This window comes from Haematobia irritans, chromosome 5 (genome assembly GCF_050003625.1).
Source record: "Haematobia irritans isolate KBUSLIRL chromosome 5, ASM5000362v1, whole genome shotgun sequence".
In the NCBI taxonomy this organism is placed as follows: domain Eukaryota; kingdom Metazoa; phylum Arthropoda; class Insecta; order Diptera; family Muscidae; genus Haematobia; species Haematobia irritans.
The window spans coordinates 148,097,701-148,122,584 of NC_134401.1; the positions used below are offsets into that span (position 1 = coordinate 148,097,701).

Genomic DNA, 24,884 nt, shown 5'->3' on the forward strand with positions numbered 1-24,884 from the left:
ACATGCATATGAGAGCCAGGAATGTATTTCGAATCGATTTCTTCCAAAATCACCAGGGATCGATGCTGACCCAAAAATAGTACTTTTGCCAAATTTCAAGATCAGTGGACTCAAACTGCAACCTAGAATTTCATTAGAAAAATGTGTCTACCAACAGAGGGACATCGCTAACTCCAAATAAGGGCCTTGCTTGGCCACGGACATAATCTGTCTATCTTGTCTTTTTCGAGATGTTGCAAACATGGGCACTAACACATAATACCATTCTTCGCAGTGTGATGCAGGATAAGTATAGATATTTACAACCGCATAAAAAAATAACGTTGTAATGATAAGGGCTATGGAGTCAAGCGAAATCTTCTCAACTCTAGCTTCATAATTTTTCATAAAACTTCGAGTAATATAATTAAATCTCGGCATAATAAAATCCCATTGGTTACACGCAAATTTAAGTTGATTGCAATAGCAAAAAAGTGGTGAGTTTAGTGATAAGTGATAGACCTGGGGAAATGTAATTAATATGCCTTTGTGATATGACAAAATCCTTACCCATAAATTCCAGCTTAGTTGCAATTTCAATATCAAGCGAACTAATACATGTCATTGAATCTGGGTGAACTTTAAACTTAAAAGCTTAAAAATTAAAATTAATTTAAAATTCAGATTCCCATATAATTTGGTACAATGTTAAAAATATTGAATTCAAATTAATTAATTGTTAAAAATTTAATTAAGAAATTAAACAAAATAATAATCAAATTTTTTTTAAAACTTTATTTTTGTTACATTTAATTTAATTTAATTTAATTTTAATTTTTTTTTTACATTTTTTATATATTTGTCATGAGTATGATTTATAAAAAAAAACCCAAAAATCATATCCATCTGTCTTGTGGGTCTACAGTATCTGTGATTAAATTTTGTTGCGATTGATTTCTCTCGGATGTTATCTGCCTTAGAAGCATGTAAATAAGAATCCATAGGACTATATCGAAAACTGGAAATAAGGAGGAAAAATATGTTATTTGTTACAAAATCGATGCTTATTGTGAGAAATATGTGTAGTTGAATATGACTATAACGAAAAAACTACAAAGGTGTAACATTCTTGGACTTATTCACAAAGACCTTTTTTAATTTTTGGGTTTTATTAAAATTTTGTATCTTTGTCTTGGAGACGACTTATATTGGAATCACATAAGAAGTTAAACGTTATCGAATCAAGAACTACAAATATATTTTTTTTAATCGCGAAGCGAAGCCATATTTTCTTCAATGCACTGCCAAATCGGCCAAATAATTTTGCATAGTACGTCCCATGATTACTATGTCCTCTCAAGGTAGCATTCACCATTAGTGATAAAAACCGGTTATACCAGGTTGTAAAGGTGCCAAAAACACCACCCAACAGTTTTCATATAACACCTACCAAACCAAAAAATTTATTTTGCAAAATTTTATTTCTATAGAATATTTTGTAAATTTTTTTCTGTAGAAAGTTTTGTTAAAATATTTTTTCTATAGAAAATTTTGTCAAAATTTTGTTTCTATAACAAATTTTGTAAAAAATGTATTTATATAAAAAATTTTCTCAACATTTTATTTCTATAAAAAATTTTGTTAAAATTTTATTTTCATAAAAAAAATTTCAAAATTTTATTTCTATATAAAATTATATAATTTTTTTTTTTCTGTATAAAATTTTATAACTTTTTTTCTATAAAAAAAATTATCAACATTTTTTTTCCATAAAAAATTTTGTCAAAATTTTATTTATACACAATTTTGACAAAATATTATTTCTTTAGAAAATTTTGTCAACATTTTATTTCTATAAATAATTTTGTCAAAATTCTATTTCTACAAAAAAAAAATTGTGAAAATTTTATTTCTATAGAAAATTTTGCCAAAATTTTATTTCTATAACAAATTTTGTCAAAATTTTGTTTCTATAGAAAATTTTATCAAAATTTTATTTCTATAGAAAATTTTGTGAAAATTTTATTTCTATAAAAAAATTTGTCAAGATTTTATTTCTATTTTTTTCTATAGAAAATGTTGTCAAAAGTTTATTTCTATAAAACATTTTGTCAAAATTTTATTTCTAAAAAAAATTGTGAAAATTTTATTTCTATCGAAAATTTTGTCAAAATTTTATTTCTATGAAAAAATTTTGTCAAAATTTTAGTTCTATAAAATTTGTCAAAATTTTACTTCTTAAAAAATTTTGTAAAAATTTTTTTCTATTGAAAATTTCTTCAAAATTTTAGTTCTTTAGAAAATTTTGTCAAAATTTTATTTCTATAGAAAATTTTGTCAAAATTTTATTTCTAAAAAAATTGTGAAAATTTTATTTCTATAGAAAATTTTGTCAAAATTTTATTTCTATAAAAAATTTTGTCAAAATTTTATTTCTATTGAAAATTTTGTCAAAATTTTATTTCTATAAAAAATTTGTCAAAGTTTTACTTTAAAATTTTTTTTCTTTTCCTTCTTTAAAAAATTTTGTAAAAATTTTTTTCTATAGAAAATTTCTTCAAAATTTTATTTCTATAGAAAATTTTGTCCAAATTTTATTTAAAAAAAAAATTTTGAAAATTTTATTCCTATAGAAGATTTTGTCAAAATTTTATTTCTATAAAAAATTTTGTCAAAATTTTACTTCTTTAAATTTTTTTTATAGAAAATTTCTTCAAAATTTTATTTCTATAGAAAATTTTGTCAAAAGTTTATTCCTATAAAAAATGTCGTAGTCAAAATTTTATTTCTATAGAAGTTTTGTCAAAATTTTATTTCTATAGAAAATTTTGTCAAAATTTTATTTCTATAGAAAATTTTGTATAATATAAATAATAAAGCTTTAAATAAAGCATGAGTTAATAAATGAAAAAAAGCTAACTTATAAAATCCTATAGATAAAATTCTCATTATTAATCCTAATTGACTTAAAGTAGGTAAAGCAATAATTTTTTTTACATCAAATTCATAATTAGCTCTTAATCCAGCTATAAATATTGTTAATCCAGATAATAATAATAATAAATTTCCCAATCAAGAATTAGCTAATAAAATATTATATATATTTTGTCAAAATTTTATTTCTATAAAAAACTTTGTCAAAATTTTATTTCTATTGAAAATTTTGTCAAAATTTTATTTCTATAAAAAATTTGTCAAAGTTTTATATCTATAAAAAATTTTGTCAAAATTTTATTTCTATAAAAAATTTTGTTAAAAATTTATTTCGATAAAAAATTTTGTCAACATTTTATTTCTAAAAAAAAATTTTGTCAAAATTTTATTTCTATAAAAAAATTTTGTCAAAATTTTATTTCTTTAAAAAAATTTTGTCAAAATTTTATTTCTATTGAAAATTTTGTCAAAATTTTATTTCTATAGAAAATTTTTCAAAATTTTATTTCTATTGAAAATTTTGTCAAAATTTTATTTCTGTTGAAAAGTTTGTCAAAATTTTATTTCTGTTGAAAAGTTTGTCAAAATTTTATTTCTATAAAAAATTGGTCAAAGTTTTCCTTCTTTAAAAAATTTTGTAAAAATTTTTTTCTATAGAAAATTTCTTCTAAATTTTATTTCTATAGAAAATTTGTCCAAATTTTATTTTAAAAAAAATTTTGAAAATTTTATTCCTATAGAAGATTTTGTCAAAATTTTATTTCTATAAAAAATTTTGTCAAAATTTTATTTCTATAAAAAAATTTTGTCAAAATTTTACTTCTTTAAAATTTTTTTATAGAAAATTTCTTCAAAATTTTATTTCTTTAGAAAATTTTGTCAAAATTTTATTTCTATAGAAAATTTTGTCAAAATTTTATTTCTATAAAAAATTTTGTCAAAATTTTATTTCTATAAAAAAATTTGTCAAAATTTTATTTCTATAAAAAATGTTGTCAAAATTTTATTTCTATTGAAAATTTTGTCAAAATTTTATTTCTATTGAAAATGTTGTCAAAATTTTATTTCTATAAAAAATTTGTCAAAGTTTTCCTTCTTTAAAAAATTTTGTAAAAATTTTTTTCTATAGAAAATTTCTTCAAAATTTTATTTCTTTAGAAAATTTTGTCAAAATTTTATTTCTATAGAAAATTTTGTCAAAATTTTATTTCTAAAAAAATTTTGAAAATTTTATTTCTATAGAAGATTTTGTCAAAATTTTATTTCTATAAAAAATTTTGTCACAATTTTATTTCTATAAAATATTTTGTCAAAATTTTATTTCTATAAAAAATTTTGTCAAAATTTTACTTTAAATTTTTTTTTTATAGAAAATTTCTTCAAAAGTTTTTTTCTATAGAAAATGTTGTCAAAAGTTTATTTCTATCAAAAATGTCGTAGTCAAAATTTTATTTCTATAGAAAATTTTGTCAAAATTTTATTTCTATAGAAGATTTTGTCCAAATTTTATTTCTATAGAAAATTTTGTCAAAATTTTATTTCTATAGAAAATTTTGTCAAAATTTTATTTCTATAGAAAGGTTCCGAAAAACCACCCACTAGTTTCAATTAGAAATGTGCACGTAAGTAATAGTTTACTCACGCTCGCGCACACTCACGCACGATATTGTTTGGTAGGACTCACCCTCACGCACACTCACGAAGCTAAAATTTGTACTCACGCACGAAAATGTCGTGACTCACGAAAAATACAGTAACTCACGAAAAATACCGTAACTCACGAAAAATATTGTGACTCACGAAGAATCTTTTGAGTAATGTGCCTTAGCGACGTGTCTGAAAACATGAGCATTATTAAAATCGAGAGCGTTATTACACTCTCCACATCTAAGGGGTCAATAAAATTGTAAATGAGGTTAACTCTTAAGCGTTTTCTTGGTGAGCGGGATTTTTTTCGTGAGCATAAATCTTTACACACGCACACTCACGAAGATAATATTTTCGTGACTCACGCTCACGCACGACTTTTGGGTTTGTTAATCACGCTCACGCACACTCACGCTGTTCCCATGAGCGTGACTCAAGACTCACGCTTGAGTCACGAAAATTTTCGTGAATCACGACAATTTCGTGTCACGTCCACACCTCTAGATTCCATATATAGGCACTGTTGCCATTCGTGTCAAACATAAACTACCAAAATTTCGAGAGAATATTACCAAAAACCTACCAAACAAAAAATTTTATTTTACAAAATTTTATTTCTTTAGAATCTTTTGTCAAAATTTTATTTCTGTAGGAAATTTTGTCAAAATATTATTTTTTTTTTTAAATTTTGTCAAAATTTTATTTCTATAGAAAATTTATGAAGTACATTGGAGCAAAACATCAGTAATTCTATCAATCTACCAAGCCGTAAAAAATCTACCATTTTTTGTAGAATTCTACCAACGGTGGCAACAGGTTATATAGGCCGGTATTTTAAAACCGAAAAATCTGTCCTTAAAAGATCCGATTTTTTTTATCACTTTAGCTTTCTTCCTTAGTCACTTCGCCATAAATTACTCTAACTGACCCTTTCCCTCGCGATCATATCCCAGCATTCTGAGGGAAGTCGTCGTTACAGTCCATTTTTCAATGCCATCTTACCTAAACCAAGGCCAATTAATATTAAGGTTACATTCACTGTTGATGTTTGGAAATCCATGGATTGCCTCAAATGTAGATAAAGGATGTACATGAAAAGAGCTGCATTTAAAATGATGAAAATAGCAAAACACACTAGCCAAGGTATCAGCAAACGATGACGTTTCTATGAAGGAATACCAAAAAATAAAATTAAGGATGTTCGCTCTACTGATATGTGGTATGTTACTTACCTTGACCGTTCCCAGAATAAGAAGAAAAGATGTAATCACATCGACTACACTGAGAAAAAAATATAAGCAAATAACACTAATGACAACTGGAAAAGTAAATAAAAAATAAATTATTATAAGGTTTGAATAGTAAACTATTTAAATATTTAATTATTTATTTATTTTATTTATAACTAAAATAAAATAATTATTTAAAAATATTTTCTTTTCGGTTTATTCGTTTTAAGTATTTTATACATTTTTTTGAGAAACAATATAAATTGAATTTTAATTTCAATAGTTTAATTTTTTTTATGAAAAATCTACTCACCATTACGAATCCCCAAATTCGTGTGTGGCGTTAAAATTTGTCTTTCCACTATTTGCACAAGATAATCCAAACGTTCAAAGGCCACGGACAAAAGTATACCGAAAATTAGGCCAACTATCAAAGTGAACCAGCCAATTGTAAGACCCACTTTGGTCAAACGACAACCACAAATATTTTCCATATTCTTAGGAAAAGTTAAATTTAAATAATTTTATTTATAAAATAGTTTCTTATATCGATAATCAAATTAAAAGTAAAAGTAAATAGCTTTTCAAATATCTTTAATTTTTTTTAAAAATACATTTTTATAGGTAAATGATAAAATTGCAACTAAATTATTTAGAATTACATCTATGCATTGCAAGATAATTTGCTCACACTTTTAAAGACATAAGGATAGCTCGAATAATACGAAGGAGAAAAATTTTACACAAAATATAAAATACAAATAAATGTTATATCTTTATATATACTAAAATATTTTATTACTATTTTGTTGTTATTTTTTAAAACAAAATTATGAAATGCGCTCTTTTTATAATTATTTATATAACATATTTATTTAAACGGAAAATCGAATTATGATGGTGCAAAAATATAGTACAAAAAATATTATTTATATATATTTGTATGATATTAATATGCTTTATATATTAAAATATATTTTTTTTATTGTATATATATATTTAAATAATTTTTTATTTTTCATAATAAAACAAGCGTATATACGGCCGTAAGCTCGGCCAGGCCGAAGCTTATGTACCCTCCAGCATGGATTGCGTAGAAACTTCTACTGAAGACTGTCATCCACAATCGAATTACTTGACAACATTTTTTTTGACAACATTTTCTAAAGAAGTAAAATTTCGAAAAAATTTTCTAGAGATATAAAATTTGAAAAAAATTTCTATAGAAATAAATGTTTGACAAAATTTTCTATAGAAATAAATGTTTGACAAAATTTTCTATATAAATACAATTTTGACAAAATTTTCTATAGAAATAAAATTTTGACAAAATTTTCTATAGAAATAACATTTTGACAATGTTTTCCATAAAAATAAAATTTTGGTAGATTATTTTTGGGTCGAGTGGCAACCATGAATATGAACCGATATGGACCAATTTATGTTTGATTGGGGATCGGCTGTATATAACTATAGACCGATATGGACCAATTTTGGCATGGATATTAGCGGCCTTATACTAACACCACGTTGCAAATTTCAACCAGATCGGATGAATTTTGCTCCTCCAAGAGGCTCCGGAGGACAAATCTGGGAATGGATTTATATGGGGGCTATATATAATTATGGACCGATATGGACCAATTTTTGCATGGTCATTGGAGAACATATACCAATACCATGTACCAAATTTCAGTCGGATCGGATGAAATTTGCTTCTCTTAGAGGCTCCGCAAGCCAAATCGGGGGATCGGTTTATATGGGAGCTATATATAATTATAGACCGATTTGGACCAATTTTTGCATGGTTTTTAGAGACCATATACTAACACCATGTACCAAATTTCAGCCGGATCGGATGAAATTTGGTTCTCTTAGAGGCTCCGCAAGCCAAATCGGGGGATCGGTTTATATGGGGGCTAAATGTAATTATGGACCGATATGGGCCAATTTTTCCATGGTTGTTAAAGACCATATACTAACACCATATACGAAATTTCAGCCGGATCGGATGAAATTTGCTTCTCTTAGAGCGATCGCAAGCCAAATTTGGGGGTCCGTTTATATGGGGGCTATACGTAAAAGTGGACCGATAAGGACCAATTTTTGCATGGTTGTTAGAGACCATATGCTAACACCATGTACCAAATTTCAGTCGGATCGGAAGAAATTTGCCTCTCTTAGAGCAATCGCAAGCCAAATTTGGGGGTCCGTTTATATGGGGGCTATACGTAAAAGTGGACCGATATGGCCCATTTGCAATACCATCCGACCTACATCAATAACAACTACTTGTGCCAAGTTTCAAGTCGATAGCTTGTTTCGTTCGGAAGATAGCGTGATTTCAACAGACAGACGGACGGACCGACGGACATGCTCAGATCGACTCAGTATTTCACCACGACCCAGAATATATATACTCTATGTGGTCTTAGAGCAATATTTCGATGTGTTACAAACGGAATGACAAAGTTAATATACCCCCATCCTATGGTAGAGGGTATAATAATTAAATGCGCTCGTTTTATATTTATTTATATAAAATATTTTTTTTATATAGAAAATGTAATTAAACCTAAAAAGTTAAATTAAAATTAAAAAACCCTATATTGTACAATTTCAATTAAATTATTTAGAATTATATAGGCATTGAAAGAAAATTGTCCCATATTTTCCAAATAGAAGGACAGCCAGAAAAATTGTACACATAATTTATTATACAACAAGATATTTTTACTTTAAATAAACATATATAAAAACTACTTTTTATTTTACTAAACTTAATTAAATAAGAAAATAAATTTAATCTAAATTACATGGAAGACTGTCAATCTACCAAGCCGTATTTTTTTTTTTTTAACATCTTCTATTGGTCCATGGCTTGGTTATTTAAAATAAATAAATAAATTTAATATTTTATATATATATTAATTTTTATATATATTAAATTTTATTACAAATAAAATTATTTTTTTATAATTAAGAAATTCCCAAACTGAAAATTGCTTGGTACCACAATATCAAACATTACACCTACACACCCTAATACATAACGTTGATATTATCTTGTTCTCTGCTCTCTTCTCTCTGTAAGAGCATTTTCGAATAACATCTCAAAAGGAGCAAATGAAAAAGTTGCAATAGAAAGGAAAGAGAAATTTCTAACAAGTTCATGGATCATTTGCGTACACTCAAAAAATTAAATCCAACAAAAAAAACTTTAGGTTAATTTTAGAAAATTTCAACTAAACTGTATTACAAACGATGGTATGAATGAAAAAAAGTAAATATTTGTCGATAAATTCAAGACATTTCCATTATACGTATTTCATTTCTTTTCTCTTATTAAGAGAAATTTTTTATGTTGAAAACAAACAAAAAATGTGAGCACGAATTTATGGAAATGTCTTTAAGGTCATATGAAGTTCAAAAACAAAATTTAGGCAAATTTAAGAAAATTTCAACTAAACTATATTACAAACACCGCTATGACAAAGGTAAATATTTTTTGATAAATTCAAGAAAATTCATTATACGTTTTTTTTTAATTTTTTTCTCTTATTAAGAAAAATTTTTTATTTAAAAAAATGGGAGCACGAATTTATGGAAATGTCTCAAGGGTCATATGAAGTTCAAACTGGACACATGTTTATTAATTTTTATAATTTAAAAAAATGCTATTGTGCGTTTTTTCTTATATGCGATGTGCTTATATCCATTACCGTTATGTCTGTTTTAAAATAAAACTTAATTATAGCTTAATTTTTACCCTAATGTTTAGTACTAAGTTCGTTTTCGCGAAAAACGAATATCTTCATATATCTCCCTAAATAGGGTCTCAAACCCAGGGATGTTAACTTATTTATGTGAATGTCTGAAAATGCTCAAAACAAAGATTTCGCATTTATTCCGCGCTAATGTTTTTTTATATGGAATATAACAGTTTTTCGTGCGAAAACGTGATCTTAGTACTAGGCTTAGGCCGGTTATTTAAAATTAAATAAAATAAATGTTACTGATTTTATGAAAATAGCCCAATATATTTCGTTTTTTAATTCAATATTCTTAATCTTTTAATTATTGTTTTTCTAACCCATCATTTCTACACAGTTTGTGGTGCCGCAATAAAAGTCTCTTTTCTCATTTGTTTATACAGTGTATAAATGGGGTAGAAAATTGCTATTTGCAGAACTGAAATATAAAATGTGTAGAAAATTATCAGACTTAAAAATTTATAAATTTCATTCCTAGGAGGAGGCCAACTTACCCACAAGAGACATGCCAATAATGAATTCGATAGCTGGACTCATTGATGTTAGCAAAATTACAAAATTATAAATGAAACTACCAACAATGTGTATAAAGGTTATCAATATCCAAGGAATCATATACATAGGTTGTCTCTAAAAAAAGAAAAGAATTTATATTAAAATAATACCCTGTTCCACAGTGTGGCGCAGGGTATAAAAACACACACACACACAAAACGAGATAAAAATTGAAAATTCCCACAAATTTTTAAAATTCTCATATTTCCTTACCTTATTTATGCCTTTGATAAGAAACCCTGAGACAATGAGCATAATAACACCCACAATTAATACCACTACTATGGCAAAGCGTATACCAATTGTTGCTGTAAATAGAGGATTTAATTGAGACTATAGTTTCTGATATAGTGGGTGATACAAACAAATTCGTCCGGATGATGGAGAATGAGATGAAGATGGCTCTCATGCAAGAATTTCTCTGAATGACAATAACTATTACACTCATAGATATACTCTTTTCATGGTGACCACGAATCAACACACATATGATTACAAATGGAGAACTAAATGTATGATGAAATGAGAGCATTGCTTATGCGAAATGATTTCCGAGAAAGACAATTTAACTTAATAGTTTATAGATAGAAAAATATGTTCTCTGTTAATAAGAGAGCAAATGTTAAGGTTACGTTATAGTGTTAAGTGTTATGAGAAGAAATTAACATACTTTTCTATGAGTTTTTTTCTACAAGGCAGTTCTTACTACGATATAGCGTAAAAGGATATATACTCAATATTCAGGCCAGGAGAAGTGTGAGATAATGGGTCATGATTCACCTGTTACGATTTTCCTAAAAGGCTACGACTGGACCAACGTATAATTTTTTTCACGTATTTGATACTTACTAACTTCTACATTGATATCGGCATCATTGACCTTCATCTCTTTGATGACATCATTGAGTATATTTTTATCGGCTAAAAATCCTATAGAGGTTATGAGAAGGATTGCATAGATCACAAAGGTGGCATAACCAATAAATAGTCCAAAACAGGAATGGGTACACATTTTCGCGAATAGTAAAATTATTTTTAGAAATAACAAAATACGTAAACTTTGCGAATCTACTACTAGTATGTAGAACTTTACGGCAATAATAAGATCATCATCAACGTTATAATGAACAACCAAACTGATTCATGGCTTTGAGAAATCGTAATGTGCTATCAAAACGGATCTGAGGTTAAGAAAATCAACCTACAAGTCCAATATGTTTTGTATGTGGTTACAAATAGATTTTGTGTGGTGAATCGAGATATAAATAAAGAAAATGCAAAATTTGTATACAATATCCAATAAGCACGCTTCATTAGCTTTTGCGTAATTGATTAGGAATTAATTGTTGATTTCTATAGAAAATTTTTTCAAAATTTTAGTTCTATAGAAAATGTTGTAAAAATGTTAGTTCTATAGGAAATTTAGTCAAAGTTTATTTCTATAGGAAATTTAGTCAAAATTTTATTTCTATTGAAAAATTTTGTCGAAATTTTATTTCTATAAAGAATTTTATCAAAATTATATTCTATAGCAAATTTTGTCAAAATTTAATTTATATAGAAAATTTTGTAAAATTTTATTTCCATATAAAATGTTCTCATAATTGATTTCTATAGAAAATTTTATAGAAATTTTATTTCTATAGATAATTTTTCAAAAGTTGATTTTTATAGAAAATTTTGCCAAAATTTTATTTCTATAGAAAATTTTGCAAAAATTTTATTTCTATAGAAACTTTTGTAAAAATTCTATTTCTACAGAAAATGTTGTCAACATTTTATTTCCATAGAAAATTTTCTCATAATTGTATTCTATAGAAAATTTTGTCAAAATGTTATTTCTATTGATAATTTTGTCAAAAGGTAATTTCTATAAAACGTTTTGTCAAAGTTTTTAATTTTGTCAAAATTGTGTTTCCATAGAAAATTTTGTCAATTTTTTTCTTCTAAAGAAAATGTTCTTTAATTCTATAGAAAATTTGGTCAAAACGTTTTCTACAGATAATTTTTTCAAAATTTTATTTCTATAAAAAGTTTTCTCATAATTGTTTTCTTAGAAAATTTTGTCAAAATGTCATTTCTATTGATAATTTTGTCAAAAGTTGATTTCTATAAAAAGTTTTTTATAATTTTATTTTCATAGAAATTTTTGTCAAAATTTTATTTCTATAGAAAATTTATTCAAATTTTTTTTTCTATAGAAAATTTATTAAAAATTTTTTTCTATATAAAATTTTATTTCTATAGAAATTTTGTCAAAGTTTTTAATTTTGTCAAAATTGTGTTTCCATAGAAAATTCTTTGTTCTAAAGAAAAATTTTGTTAATTCTATAGAAAATTTGGTCAAAACGTTTTCTATAGATAATTTTTTCAAAATTTTATTTCTATAAAAAGTTTTATCAAAATTTTATTTCCATAAGAAATTTTCTCATAATTGTTTTCTTAGAAAATTTTGTCAAAATATCATTTGTATTGATAATTTTGTCAAAAGTTGATTTCTATAAAAAGTTTTTTAACATTTTATTTTCATAGAAAATTTTGTCAAAATTTTATTTCTATAGAAAATTTATTCAACAAAATTTTTTTTTTTCTATAGAAAATTTATTCAATTTTTTTTTCTATATAAAATTTTATTTCTATAGAAATTTTTTCAAAGTTTTTAATTTTGTCAAAATTGTGTTCCCAATGAAAATTTTGTCAAATTTTTTCTTCTAAAGAAAATTTTGTTTAATTCTATAGAAAATTTGGTCAAAACGTTTTCTATAGAATATTTTGTCACAATTTAATTTCTATAAAAATTTTGTCAAAATTTTATTTCCATAGAAAATTTTCTCAAAATTGTTTTCTTAGAAAATGTAGCCGAATGTCATTTCTATTGCTAATTTTGTCAAAAGTTGATTTCTATAAAAAGTTTTGTCAAAATTTTATTTCCATAGAAAATTTTGTAAAATTTTATTCCTATAGAAAATTTATTCAAATTTTTTTTTTCTATATAAAAAGTTGTCAAAATTTTATTTCTATAAAGAATTTTGTCAAAATTTTATTACTTTAGAAAATGTTGTCAAAATTTTATTTTTGTAGAAATTTCCTCAAAATTTTATTTTTTTTTTTGAACAAAAAATTTTATTTTATTAGAAAATTTTGTCAATATTTGATTTCGTTAGATATTTTGTCACAATTTTATTTCCATTGAAAATTCTGTCAAAATTTTATTTGTTTTGTGAAAATGTTATTTCTGTAGAAAATTTTGTCAAAATTGATTTCTATAGAAAGTTTTGTGAAAATTTGATTTCCATAGAAAATGTTCTCATAATTGATTTCTATAAAAAATTGTGTCAAAAAATTCAAAATTCATAATTGTTTTTATAGAAAATTTTGTCAAAATGTTATTTCTATTGATAATTTTGTCAAAAGTTGATTTCTATAAAAAATTTTGTCAAAATTTTATTTCTATAGAAAATTTTATCAAAATTTAATTTTCTATAGAAAATTTAATCAAAAATTTTCAAAATTGTATCAAAATTTTTTTCTATATAAAATTTTGTCAAAATTTTATTTCTATAGAAAATTTTGTCAAAATTTTATTTCTATAAAAATTTTGTCAAAATTTTTTTTCTATGGAAAATTTTGTTAAAATTTGATTTCTATAGAAAATTTTGTCAAAATTGTGTTTCCATAGAAAATTTTGTCAAATTTTTTCTTCTAAAGAAAATTTTGTTTAATTCTATAGAAAATTTGGTCAAAACGTTTTCTATAGAATATTTTTTAAAAATTTTATTTCTATAAAAATTTTGTCAAAATTTTATTTCAATAGAAAATTTTCTCATAATTGTTTTCTTAGAAAATTTTGTCAAAATGTCATTTCTATTGATAATTTTCTCAAAAGTTGATTTCTATAAAAAGTTTTGTTAAAATTTTATTTTCATAAAAAATGTTGTCAAGATTTTATTTCTATAGAAAATTTATTCAAAATTTTGTTTTTCTATAGAAAATTTGTTCAAAATTTGTTTTCTATATAAAATTTTGTCAAAATGTTATTATTTTAGAAATTATTGTCTATAGATAAAATTTTGTCAAAATTTTATTTCTATATAAAATTTTGTCAAAATTTTATTTCTATATAAAATTTTGTCAAAATTTTATTTCTATAGAAAATTTTGTCAAAATTTGATTTCTATGGAAAATTTTGTTAACATTTGATTTCTATAGAAAATTTTGTCAAAGTTTTTAATTTTGTCAAAATTGTGTTTCCATAGAAAATTTTGTCAAATTTTTTCTCCTAAAGAAAATTCTATAGAAAATTTGGTCAAAACGTTTTCTATAGAATATTTTTTAAAAATTTTATTTCTATAAAAATTTTGTCAAAATTTTATTTCAATAGAAACTTTTGTCATAATTGTTTTCTTAGAAAATTTTGTCAAAATATCATTTCTATTGATAATTTTGTCAAATGTTGATTTCTGTAAAAATTTTGTCAAAATTTTATTTCTATAGAAAGTTTTGTGAAAATTTTATTTCTATAGAAGATTTTTGCAAAATTTTATTTCTATAGAAAATTTTCTCATTATTGTTTTATATAGAAAATTTGGGCAAAACGTTTGCGGCAGAAAAATTTGTTACAATTTTATTTCTATAGAAAGTTTAGTCAAAATTTTATTTCCATAGAAAATTTTCTCATAATTGTTTTCTATAACAAATTTTGTCAAAATGTTATTTCTCTCAAAAGTTGTCAAAAGTTGATTTCTATAAAAAGTTTTGTCAAAATTTTATTTTCATAGAAAATTTTGTTAAAAAAATGGGAATTTTGTTAAAATCAAAATTTTTAATTTTGTCAAAATTGTGTTTGCATAGAAAATTTTGTAAAGTTTTTTCTTCTAAAGAAAATTTTGTTTATTTCTACAGAGAATTTGGTCAAAAGTTTGTTTCTATATAAAATTTTGTCAACATTTTATTTCTAAAGAAATTTTTTCACAATCTAATTCCTAAAAAAAATTTTGGTAAATTTTTTGTTTAGGGTTTTCCACTATTACTTCAAATTGTTATTCAAATGTATGTCCTATATATAAATTAATACAAATAAAATTAAACATAGACTGGGCTCGATTCTCGAATTTCAGCATAGAGAAGACCAATTGGTAAAAGAAGTTCTATCTGTATTACTAAAAAAAAATTAAGAGAACAATTTAACAATTTACGGACAATTTAAATTATATCATGGGGTTAGCGAAAATTTAATTTAATTACAAACCTAATGCCACTAGAGATTGTTTAGTTTTTTTGACATCACGCATGAAAACTTGAGCCATCACTACAAGAAATTCAAGAGTAATAAAGGTCCCAGAAATAAACAAATAAAGTTTCATGAATTTGTAACGATTCTGAAAGAATAAATAATAAATTTGTAAAAAATAATATTTTTAACAAATTTGATTAGTATGCCCTTCTTGTATTTACCTGAATGATACCGTAAATTAGTAGACCTGATGTTAGAGTCTTTATTGAACAGACGACAAGATAACTTATGGCAGCCTTTGTTGCTGCAATTTGAAGAAGAAAATGACAGAGATAATATAAAGAGAGAGAGAGAGAGAGAAATCACTTTAACTTACTTGCTGGATTCACAGGATTTTCCTTATCAGTATTATTCCAAGTTGCCAACAAGGATATGCACAAAATCCCCATGCATACATACCAAAAAATATTCAACCAAGCCACAGTTAAGCCAAAACATCGTCGGGTGAACATTTTCACTCGATCCAACAAAGATGATTTTCAAATCTGATATGAGATGTCATATTAGACCCAATTAAAAACACATAATAGGCGATGAATAAAAAAAAAAAAACAAACCGCATACGTTATTTAAAGCATGAATTGAAATTATGATAAAATCCTTTTTTAGTCTGAAGATAAAATGAGGCAATAAAATGACAAGTAAAATTAACTTTAATTTATACGAATTGAATTTAATTTACACTAATTAAAATTATGATAAAATCCTTTTTTAGTCTAAAGATAAAATGAGGCAGCAATAAAATGACAAGTAAAATTAACTTTAATTTATACGAATTGAATTTAATTTACACTTTAATTTCATTATTAAGTGTAGTAAAAAGAGCTCCATAGTGTATCCTATAGATGGTTTTATTCATGTTCTGCTAAATGGATATATAAATTGATAAAATATATCCCATATATATCATGCATGGTAATTGTTTAAAAATGAATAGAGTATTTGATAGTGATATAAAATAAAATCAATTGAGAGACAAGAGACTGAGACAATTGAGAGAGTGAACTGTTATCATTTGTATCATATCTAATACAATTGGACATTACCTAATGAGTGTTTGTAATGCTCATTAGCAAAGCAGTGAGTACTTAACACTACCTAATAAGCTAAAGTGTTTGTTATGCTCATTAGCAAAGCAGAGAGTACTTAACACTACAATGAGAGCTGAACATTAAAATTGCTCTGTTAATTCAATTTAGCAGTAGGAACAAGTTAATATAAACGTGTATATAAAAAATGGATACAAGCGAGAATGTATGTACCTTTGTTTATGATGAGTGGTATTGGCCTGTTATACCATAAAAAATAGTTAACATTAACATTTTTTTGGCCTTGCGATTTATGTTCTTACGGCATTTACTTCTATGTAGACACATATATAAAAGTTTGAAAGAATAAAAAAGTTCGATTTTTAAGAGAGAAATTTTTGATCAAATATATCCCTTGAATTGTTAATGTGTTGATTTTTAAATATTTTAACGAATTTATGTACTACTGCAATGGTTAGCATGCCCTCCTTGCATACACAAGGTCGTGGGTTCGATTCCTGCTTCGACCGAACACCAAAAAGTTTTTCAGCGGTGGATTATCCCACCTCAGTAAAGCTGGTGACATTTCTGAGGGTTTCAAAACTTCTCTAAGTGGTTTCACTGCAATGTGGAACGCCGTTCGGACTCGGCTATAAAACGGAGGTCCCTTGTAATTGAGCTTAACATGGAATCGGGCAGCACTTAGTGATAAGAGAGAAGTTCACCAATGTGGTATCACAATGGACTGAAAAGTCTAAGTGAGCCTGATATATCGGGCTGCCACCTAACCTAACCTTACCTAACCTAACCTAACATAGAAGATTTTGTCAAAATTATATATCTATAGAAAATTTTGTCAAAATTTTATTTCTATAGAAAATTTTGTCAATGTTTTATATCTATAGCAAATTTTGTCAAAATTCTTTTTCTAAAGGGTAAAATTTGGTCAAGGGAAAACGTGTGTAAATCGGTGAAATCGTTTATTTAAAAAATCAAATTAAATTTCTTTTTCAAGTTCAATTAGTATAAAATTCAGGAAAAATATTCAGTTAGGCTTTCGCTTTTCCAAATCCGAATTGCCGGGCCTCACGCTTGACACCTGCCATCAGATTTTGTACAGCCACCTAGTCCACCTTCTTCGCCGCAGAAAGCCAGTTTGCCTTGGACTGCTGCTCGTCCTTAGCAGTTTTTTGGTCTTCTTTAGGTTCCGCTTGACAATAGCCCAGTATTTCTCAATTGGGCGGAGCTCTGGCGTGTTGGGAGGGTTCTTGTCCTTGGGAACCACCTGCACGTTGTTGGCGGCGTACCACTCCATGGTCTTTTTAACGTAATGGCAAGATGCCAAATCCGGCCAAAACAGTACGGAACAACCGTGTTTCTTCAGGAAAGGCAGCAGACGTTTATTCAAACACTCTTTCACGTAAATTTCTTGGTTGACTGTCCCGGAAGCTATGAAAATGCTGCTTTTCAAGCCACAGGTAAAGATGGCTTGCCACACCAGATATTTCTTTGCGAACTTTGACAGTTTTATGTGCTTGAAAATATCTGCTACCTTTCCCCTTCCTTTCGCTTTATAAAACTCCTGTCCCGGAAGCTGCTTGTAGTCGGCTTTGACGTAGGTTTCGTCGTCCATTACCACGCAGTCAAACTTCGCCAGCATCGTCGTGTACAGCTTCCGGGATCGCGCTTTGTTCATCATCGCGATTTGGAGTCACCACCTTCTTGTAAGTCGATAGTCCGGCTCGTTTTTTGGCTCGATGCACGGTTGTAGACGACACACCCAGCTTATTTGCGGCATCTCGGAGAGAGAGGTTAGGGTTTCGCTTGAAACTACCGGCAACTCTCTTTGTCGTCTCAGCTGCTTCCGGTTTTCGATTTCCCCCCGATCCAGACTTCCTGGCGGTCGACAAACGTTCCCCAAACACTTTAATTACATTTGTAACGGTTGATTTGGCAACTTTTAGCGATTTTGCCAGCTTTGCGTGCGAGTAGCTCGGATTTTCGCGATGCGCTAGCAAAATTTTGATACGCTGCTCTTCTTACTTGGACGGCATTTTGACAACTGAAGAGTGAATTCCAAAATCAAAATAGGAGCAACATTCTACACACACACACCTTCAAAATGAGGGGTCTTCAGGTTTTTAAAATGCAAAATTGAAAGAAATACGTCAAGTTTATATTGACCAAATTTTGACCGTATCACCCTTTATACGAAATGTTATCAAAATTTAATTTCTATAGGCAATTTTATAAAAATTTTAGTTCTATAGAAAATTTTGTAAAAATTTTATTTCTATAGAAAATTTTGTCAAAATTTTATTTTTGTACGAAATGTTATCAAAATTTTATATCTATAGGAAATTTTATTAAAATTTAATTTCTCTAGGAAATTTTATAAAAATTTTAGTTCTATAGAAAATTTTGTAAAAATTTTATTTCTATAGAAAATTTTGTCAAAATTTTATTTCTATACGAAATTTTATCAAAATTTAAAAAATAGAAAATTTTCTCAGAATTTTAGTTCTGTAGAAAATTTTCTCAAAATTTTATTTCTATAGAAAATTTTGTCAAAAATTTATTTCTATAGAAAATTTATGTACCTATAGAAGAGTGATGTAATTATAGAAAACACTTTTCAACACTTTATTTCTATAGAAGATTTTGTCAACATTTTATTTCTATAGAAAATTTTCTCTAATAGAAAATTTTGTCCAACTGTTATTTGTTTAGAAAATTTTGTCAAAATTATATTTGGTGAACATTTTATATCTATAGAAAATTTTGTCAAAATTTTATTTCTGTACGAAATGTTATCAAAATTTTATTTCTATAGGAAATTTTATTAAAATTTAATTTCTCTAGGAAATTTTATACAAATTTTAGTTCTATAGAAAATGCTGTCAAAATTTTATTTTTATAGAAAATTTTGTCAAAATTTTATTTTTATAGAAAATTTTGTCAAAATTCTATATAGAATTTTGTCAAAATTTGTTTTCTATAAGAAATTTTGTCAAAAGTTTTTCGCAAAATTTTATATCTATAGAAAATTTTGTAAAAATTTTATTTCTATAGAAAATTTATGTACCTATAGAAACATTTTTCAACACTGTTTTTCTATAGAAGATTTGGTCAAAATTTTATTTCTATAGAAAATTTTCTCTAATAGAAAATTTTGTCCAACTTTTATTTGTTTAGAAAATTTTGTGAAAATTTTATTTCTATAGAAAACTTTGTCAAAGTTTTATATCTATATCAAATTTTGTCAAAATTTTAGTTCTATACGAAATGTTATCAAAATTTTATTTCTATAGCAAATTTGTTCAAAATTTAATTTCTATAGGAAATTTTATAAAAATTTTAGTTCTATAGAAAATTTTGTCAAAATTTTATTTTTATAGAAAATTTTGTCAAAATTCTATATAGAACTTTGTCAAAATTTTATTTCTATAAGAAATTTTGTCAAAATTTTATTTCTATAGAAAATTTTCGCAAAATTTTATTTCTATACGAAATTTTATCAAAATTTTATTTCTATAGAAAATTTTTTCAAAATTTTATTTCTATAGAAAATGTATGTACCTATAGAAGATTGATGTACCTATAGAACAATTTTTCAACATTTTATTTTTATAGAAGATTTTGTCAAAATCTTATTTCTATAGAAAATTTTGTCAACATTTTATATCTATAAAAAATTTTGTCCAATTTTATTTGTTTAGAAAATTTTGTCAAAATTGTATTTCTAATAAAAATTTGGTCAATATTTTATATCTATAAAAAATTTTGTCAAAATTGTATTTCTAAGAAAAATTTTGTCAACATTTTATATCAATAGAAAATTTTGTCAAAATTTTATTTCTATAGAAAATTTTGTCAAAGTTTTATATATATAGCAAATTTTGATATTATTTCTATACGAGAGATTTTATTTCTATACGAAATTTTATGAAAATTTTAGTTCTATAGAAAGTTTTCTCAAAATTTTAGTTCTGTACAAAAATAGAGAACTCACAATAGACTTTAATAGTATGACTTTATACGAAAATATTTGTTTTTTTTGGATATTCAATTTATATAAAATGTTGTCAAAATTTGATTTTTAACGAAAATTTTGTCAAAATTGTATTTCTATAGAAAATTAAAAACAAAATTTATAGAAATTTTTGTCAAAATTTTATTTCTATAGAAAAGATTTGTCAAAATTTTATTTCTATAGAAAAAATTTTCAACCGTTTATTTCTATAGAAGATTTTGTCAAAATTTTATTTCTATAGAAAATTTAGTCAAAATTTTATTTCTATAGAAAATTTTGTCTACATTTTATTTCTATAGAAAATTGATGTACCTCTTAGTTGGACCATATAATAAAAAATATACCATTTGATAAATATACCATGATAGAATTCTATAAACTTTGGCGGTTATGCGACTCCGCCATTTTCATCGGCGGCGCTTGATTTCTGGTAGCCAATCGAAGGTGTACATTTTCATTTTACTTCTTTTGAAAGTAAACGCGATCATTTTTTTCACAAACTACCCAATGGGAATGGCATCTCATTGGAGAAAACCAAATTTGGTAACTGGCCATTAACAAGCAATCAAAGTAACTCATTGGTCCTTTCCAGTCTAATTTTTGTTTGAGCATGGGAACTTTATGGAACTTCAATGACTTTAGTCTCACCTCATTCGCAATATATTCAGCTAACGAACATGTTTTTCATCACTGGGGGGTTAGGTTAGGTTTGGCGGCAGCCCGATGTATCAGGCTCACTTAGACTATTCAGTCCATTGTGATACCACATTGGTGAACTTCTCTCTTATCACTGAATGCTGCCCGATTCCATGTTAAGCTTAATGACAAGGGACCTCCTTTTTATAGTCGAGTCCGAACGGGGTTCCACATTGCAGTGAAACCACTTAGAGAAGCTTTGAAACCCTCAGAAATGTCACCAGCATTACTGAGGTGGGATAATCCACCGCTGAAAAACTTTTTGGTGTTCGGTCGAAGCAGGAATCGAACCCACGACCTTGTGTATGCAAGACGGACATGCTCACCATTGCACCACGGTGGCTGACTGGGGGGTTTGTTTCTGTCAATTCTGGCCCTCTTTTTTCGAATGATGTTGTTACAACTTTTTCTTCTTTTTTCGTCCACTTTTTGTACGCATTGTACGCCATAAAATCAATCACACTATCACGTTTGAATTCCATCACGAATATCTTTATCTCTGAATGCAATAGAACAAAATGCTTGTTTAAGCTTGTAAGCATTGAAATGAATTGTCACTGGAATAACTCTGTCAGCTGTGAGATAACCGGTTTAGCTACCTGAATGTGGTTGCAATACATATCGGTCACTTTGTAGTCCTAAGATCTTTCTAAATCTTAATCAATGGTTTTTGTTATGTTAGTTTTCAGTCTCCTGCAAAAGAAACTCTCCACATGGATTTGAATGCCTCTTTATTTTTCACAGTTCGATAATTATGACCATTACAATCTCAATAGATTCTATCATTATGCTTGTAATCTAGATCACTCCATACATTATGCTTCGTGAATGTTTACAAATGCATTGAGTATTTGAGAGCGATGTAAAATAAAATCAATTGAAAGTAAGAGACTTATATAACCGAGAGAAACAACTGTTATCATTTGCTTCATATCAGATACAATTGAACATTATCTTATGAGAGCAAGAGACGTGGTAACGGCTTTGTTATGATAATTTGCATAGCAGTGATTACCTAACACTACAATGAGTGCTTAACAACGTGAATGAACTCTGTTAAAGCAATTTAACATTAGAAACAAGTTAACATAAACGTGTAAATACAAAAAACATTCGAGAATGTTCAAAATGGAATATGGTGAGTGTTCTAGACCTGTTAGTCAATGAAATTTATTTAACATTATCATTTTTAGCACCATGCTATTTATTTTCTTACTACATTAACTTCTATGTAACTACAGATACAAATGTGGAATATAGTACAGTTCGATTTCTAAGAATGATTTGGGGTATTATATGTCGTCGCATTCTTACTTGTTGGTGGGTCTAAAAATGATATATAAGTAATGAAATATACCATACATTATTTCCCCTATTATATAGTGTAGGGCATGTGGCGTAGACTAAGAGCTAAAAATATTCAAGATTTTATGATCACCATGATTAAAGCGATTTGTCATTTCTCCACACTTATTCAAAGAACACATAGTGAATTTTTTTTTAATTTTTGTAAGTTTGATTTTTAGATATAGAACTCGTATAACATGACGACTGTATTTGGCAATCCAAAATTTGGAATATTTGTGGCTGTTACACATATCCTGGTATGCTGTTTGGTACCTTGTTATATTGTAAGAGAATTAAATGTAACAGCCGACCAATATAAGAAAATGGATAGAGAAGACAAAAGGGCCTTCATGCTGTTGTTGGTATTGCTATTGACATGTGTGGTGAAAATTATAATGGGTTTTATTCTAATAGCCGGCATTTGTAAGGTGAGGTGAATTAAGGAGGTAACACTAAAAACACTGTTGAATTTATTTTTATTTTTTGTTTGTGCCATCCTTAGAAAAATCATCATTTAATGGCCCCTTGGATCGCAACAACATTTATAACTCTTGTGACTGTATTCTTTTACACTTTAGTTGCCATGTGCTCTAGTTTAATCAATCAACTAACATTTAAGCAGAATGCTGTTAGAGTCCTTTCAGGTTTGGCAATTTTAAGTAAGTGAAGTGAAGGAATATTTGCTAACATTTATTGGTCTTAATTTGGTTTATTTTGTCTATACTTCAGTTGTTCAAATGTCATTTCTTTATCCCATATATGTTTTATACAAAAGTGTATTGGTAATTCATCTTAAACGTGAAGGCATCTACGAGGGTCCCCAGGAATCAAAAAAGGACAGTGATAGTGATCTGGTAGATCCTAATGATTTATATTAAAATTGTTTAGAAATAAAAGTTATACTAATGATTAATCAAATATCGTGTTTGTGGTATTTATGGTACATATGCGAATTCTCACCGTACAGATATGACACCCAAACAAGCTTCAAATTTGTTGGCGAACAGGATGGAGATTTTAAATCAACAAACTATATGTATATAGGTTACAGATGGAACACATTTCAACGTAGCTGTTATCAATAACTGCTTGGTCTGTCACAAGACATCTCTTTCCTCCGCACTAGGATGGTATTGATCTCCACATAAAGGTATTACAGGGAAGTACTTCGGAGGCATCCTATCGTAGTTCTAAGGCCTGCGTTGTGACAGGGGTATATTTTAATCCAGTGTTGCTTGTTTGACGTGTCTACACTGGCGCTGCATAGTTTAACACTGAGCTGCCAATTGCCCTAGAGTTGTTGGCAAATGACTTGAAGATTTTGCTTCTACATCGGAATTTATCACAAATGATGCTGGGTCCTATTGGAATGGCCATGGTTTGCGTCCGAGATGTTTATCTGATCAGGGCTTCAATACTGTTGTACAGTTCTGTATGGTGGATTTTTATATTTCATATATTCTATCATATTTTTGATTTAATTTCCAAATTGCCACCAGCATTGTCCACTTTTTGTACGCCATAAACATAAAGCAATCACACTATCACGTTTGAATTCCATCGCGAATATCTTTATTTCCGAATGCAATAGATCAAAATGTTTTTTTAAGCTTGTAAGCATTAATTGAATTGCCACTGGAATAACTCTGTAATCTGTGAGGTAAGCGGTTTAGAAATTTTAGCAACCTGAATGAGGTTGCAATACATATCGCTCACCTTATAGTCTTAAGATCTTTGTAAATCTTAATGATTGTTTTATGTTATTAGTTTTCAGCCTCCTGCAAAAGGATCTCTCCACTTAGGTTTGATTGCCTTTTTTTCATTGTTTTATGACTGTTACAATTTCAATGGATTCTACCATTATGCTTGTAGTCTAGATCACTCAATGCATTATGCTTCGTGAATGTTTACAAATGCATTGAGTATTGAGAGTGATAACAAATAAAATCAATAGAGAACAAGAGACTGAGACAATTGAGAGAGACAACTGTTATCATTTGCATCATATCAAATACAATTGAACATTATCTTATGAGAGCAAGAGACGTGTTAACGTATTTGTTATGATATTTAGCATAGCAGTGAGTACTTAACATTAATGAGCTCTGTTAAGGCAATTTAACGTTAGAAACAAGTTAATATAAACATGTAAATACAAAATACATTCGATAATGAAATGTAACTGGTAAGTGTTCTTGGCCTGTTAGTCAATGAGAATTATTTAACATTACCATTTTTATAGCCATGCTATTTATTACCTTACGACATTAACTTCTATGTAAACACATATACCAATCAGGGATGGAAAATACAATTTTTAAGAAAGTACAAAAAAGGTATTTTTTGAGCGGAAAGGTACTTTTTACTAAA

At 26.8% G+C, this 24,884-nt stretch overlaps 4 protein-coding genes across 5 annotated transcripts; 1 reads left to right on the plus strand and 3 right to left on the minus strand.

Annotated features, from left to right (window-relative positions):
- Positions 1 to 352: 352 nt before the first annotated feature.
- Positions 353 to 23,432, plus strand: LOC142238796 (uncharacterized). Of its 2 annotated transcripts, XM_075310519.1 has the most exons (4): positions 353 to 476; positions 22,694 to 22,942; positions 23,017 to 23,173; positions 23,244 to 23,432. In XM_075310519.1, exons 2-4 carry the CDS (start codon positions 22,712 to 22,714, stop codon positions 23,390 to 23,392), a joined length of 537 nt encoding a protein of 178 aa, XP_075166634.1. In that variant the 5' UTR covers positions 353 to 476; positions 22,694 to 22,711; the 3' UTR covers positions 23,393 to 23,432. The 2 variants fall into 2 exon arrangements, with proteins under 2 accessions (XP_075166634.1, XP_075166633.1); XM_075310518.1 differs by lacking the exon at positions 353 to 476 and having other exon boundaries at positions 22,643 to 22,942.
- On the minus strand, positions 755 to 6,368 carry LOC142238795 (uncharacterized). Its single transcript, XM_075310517.1, has 4 exons — positions 6,103 to 6,368; positions 5,793 to 5,878; positions 5,563 to 5,725; positions 755 to 997 (listed from the first exon to the last, which is right to left on the minus strand). The coding sequence occupies exons 1-4, from the start codon at positions 6,281 to 6,283 to the stop codon at positions 876 to 878; spliced, it is 552 nt and encodes a 183-aa protein (XP_075166632.1). The 5' UTR covers positions 6,284 to 6,368; the 3' UTR covers positions 755 to 875.
- LOC142239296 (uncharacterized) lies at positions 9,802 to 11,257 on the minus strand. Its single transcript, XM_075311081.1, has 4 exons — positions 10,967 to 11,257; positions 10,331 to 10,425; positions 10,057 to 10,192; positions 9,802 to 9,980 (listed from the first exon to the last, which is right to left on the minus strand). The coding sequence occupies exons 1-4, from the start codon at positions 11,127 to 11,129 to the stop codon at positions 9,892 to 9,894; spliced, it is 483 nt and encodes a 160-aa protein (XP_075167196.1). The 5' UTR covers positions 11,130 to 11,257; the 3' UTR covers positions 9,802 to 9,891.
- Positions 15,148 to 15,899, minus strand: LOC142240762 (uncharacterized). The gene is made up of 4 exons (XM_075312481.1): positions 15,727 to 15,899; positions 15,572 to 15,654; positions 15,366 to 15,495; positions 15,148 to 15,276 (listed from the first exon to the last, which is right to left on the minus strand). Exons 1-4 carry the CDS (start codon positions 15,860 to 15,862, stop codon positions 15,200 to 15,202), a joined length of 426 nt encoding a protein of 141 aa, XP_075168596.1. The 5' UTR covers positions 15,863 to 15,899; the 3' UTR covers positions 15,148 to 15,199.
- Positions 23,433 to 24,884: the final 1,452 nt, after the last annotated feature.

Bases quoted from the DNA above. Each gene is read 5' to 3' on its own strand.
- LOC142238795 (XM_075310517.1), bottom strand. From the start codon at position 6,283: ATGGAAAATATTTGTGGTTGTCGTTTGACCAAAGTGGGTCTTACAATT. The intron at 5,726-5,792 runs GTAAGTAACATA...ATTCCTTCATAG, and splicing joins TTATTCTGGGAACGGTCAAG to AAACGTCATCGTTTGCTGAT. The intron at 998-5,562 runs GTAAGATGGCAT...CCTTATTTCCAG, and splicing joins ATTAATTGGCCTTGGTTTAG to TTTTCGATATAGTCCTATGG.
- LOC142239296 (XM_075311081.1), bottom strand. From the start codon at position 11,129: ATGTGTACCCATTCCTGTTTTGGACTATTTATTGGTTATGCCACCTTT. The intron at 10,193-10,330 runs GTAAGGAAATAT...TTCTTTTTTTAG, and splicing joins TTATCAAAGGCATAAATAAG to AGACAACCTATGTATATGAT. The intron at 9,981-10,056 runs GTAAGTTGGCCT...TTTATATTTCAG, and splicing joins TATTGGCATGTCTCTTGTGG to TTCTGCAAATAGCAATTTTC.
- LOC142240762 (XM_075312481.1), bottom strand. From the start codon at position 15,862: ATGTTCACCCGACGATGTTTTGGCTTAACTGTGGCTTGGTTGAATATT. The intron at 15,655-15,726 runs GTAAGTTAAAGT...TTCAAATTGCAG, and splicing joins AAATCCTGTGAATCCAGCAA to CAACAAAGGCTGCCATAAGT. The intron at 15,277-15,365 runs GTTTGTAATTAA...ATTTTTTTTTAG, and splicing joins ACAATCTCTAGTGGCATTAG to TAATACAGATAGAACTTCTT.
- LOC142238796 (XM_075310519.1), top strand. From the start codon at position 22,712: ATGACGACTGTATTTGGCAATCCAAAATTTGGAATATTTGTGGCTGTT. The intron at 22,943-23,016 runs GTGAGGTGAATT...TGCCATCCTTAG, and splicing joins TAATAGCCGGCATTTGTAAG to AAAAATCATCATTTAATGGC. The intron at 23,174-23,243 runs GTAAGTGAAGTG...TCTATACTTCAG, and splicing joins TTCAGGTTTGGCAATTTTAA to TTGTTCAAATGTCATTTCTT.